The 1,935-nt window shown below is 39.3% G+C and overlaps 1 protein-coding gene across 1 annotated transcript in view; it reads left to right on the plus strand.

Moving 5' to 3' along the window:
- Positions 1-1,470, plus strand: part of LOC108950308 (adhesion G protein-coupled receptor E2-like) — a 5,248-nt gene extending 3,778 nt beyond the window's left edge. The window contains exons 9-10 of the mRNA XM_026836191.1: positions 39-984; positions 1,435-1,470. Of these exons, the coding sequence (XP_026691992.1) occupies positions 39-984; positions 1,435-1,470 (982 nt within the window). The remainder of the gene's footprint in view (positions 1-38; positions 985-1,434) is intronic.
- The last annotated feature ends 465 nt before the right edge of the window (positions 1,471-1,935 follow it).

Raw genomic sequence — 1,935 nt, forward strand, 5'->3', positions numbered from 1 at the left:
GCAAATGCTAATTGTACCAACACAAATGGCAGTTTTACATGTGCTTGCAATACTGGGTTTACTGGTGATGGTGTATCATGTACAGATATTAGTGTCTGCAAAACTGGGTTTACTGGCGATGGTGTATCATGCACAGATATTAATGAATGCACATTAAATACTGACAATTGCGACACAAATGCCACTTGTACCAACACAAATGGAAGTTTTACTTGTACTTGCAATACTGGGTTTACTGGTGATGGTGTAAACTGCACAGATATTAATGAATGCACATTGGGTACACACAACTGTCATGCAAATGCTAATTGTACCAACACAACTGGGAGTTTTACATGTACTTGCAATACTGGGTTTACTGGTGATGGCGTATCATGCACAGATATTGATGAATGCACATTGGGTACACACAACTGTCATGCAAATGCTAATTGTACCGACACAGTTGGAAGTTTTACATGTGCTTGCAAAACTGGTTTTTTTGGTGATGGTGTATCATGTGCAGATATTGATGAATGTACATTGGGTACACACAATTGCGACACAAATGCCACTTGTACCAACACAAATGGAAGTTTTACTTGTACTTGCAATACTGGGTTTACTGGTGATGGTGTAAACTGCACAGATATTAATGAATGCACATTGGGTACACACAACTGTCATGCAAATGCTAATTGTACCAACACAACTGGGAGTTTTACATGTACTTGCAATACTGGGTTTACTGGTGATGGCGTATCATGCACAGATATTGATGAATGCACATTGGGTACACACAACTGTCATGCAAATGCTAATTGTACCGACACAGTTGGAAGTTTTACATGTGCTTGCAAAACTGGTTTTTTTGGTGATGGTGTATCATGTACAGATATTGATGAATGTACATTGGGTACACACAACTGCCATGCAAATGCTAATTGTTCCAACACAAATGGAAGTTTTACATGTGCCTGCAAGACTGGGTTTACTGGTGATGGTGTAACATGCACAGATATTGATGAATGTACATTGGTACACACAACTGTCATGCAAATGCAAACTGTACCAACACAGTTGGAAGTTTTACATGTGCTTGCAAAACTGGTTTTTTTGGTGATGGTGTATCATGCACAGATATTGATGAATGTACATTGGGTACACACAACTGTCATGCAAATGCAACATGTTCCAACACAACTGGAAGTTTTACATGTGCTTGCAACACTGGGTTTACTGGTGATGGTGTATCATGCACAGATATTGATGAATGTACATTGGTACACACAACTGTCATGCAAATGCAAACTGTACCAACACAAATGGAAGTTTTACATGTGCCTGCAAGACTGGGTTTACTGGTGATGGTGTATCATGCACAGATATTGATGAATGCACATTAGGTACACACAACTGTCATGCAAATGCTACTTGTACCAACACAACCGGAAGTTTTACATGTATTTGCAACACTGGGTTTTCTGGTGATGGTGTATCATGTACAGATATTGATGAAGATGCATTGGGTACACACAACTGTCACACAAATGCTACTTGTATCAACACAACTGGAAGTTTTACATGTACTTGCAATAGTGGGTTTACTGGTGATGGTGTGTCATGTACAGATATTGATGAATGCACATTAGGTACACACAACTGTCATACAAATGCTACTTGTACCAACACAACCGGAAGTTTTACATGTATTTGCAACACTGGGTTTTCTGGCGATGGTGTATCATGTACAGATATTGATGAATGTGCATTGGGTACACACAGCTGTCATGCCAATGCTACTTGTACCAACACAACTGGAAGTTTTACATGTACTTGCAATACTGGGTTTACTGGTGATGGTGTATTATGCACAGATATTGATGAATGCAAAGTGGGTACACACAACTGCCATGTAAATGCTACTTGTACCAACACAACTGGAAGTTTTACATG

This window comes from Ciona intestinalis, chromosome 1 (assembly GCF_000224145.3).
Source record: "Ciona intestinalis chromosome 1, KH, whole genome shotgun sequence".
Classification (NCBI taxonomy): domain Eukaryota; kingdom Metazoa; phylum Chordata; class Ascidiacea; order Phlebobranchia; family Cionidae; genus Ciona; species Ciona intestinalis.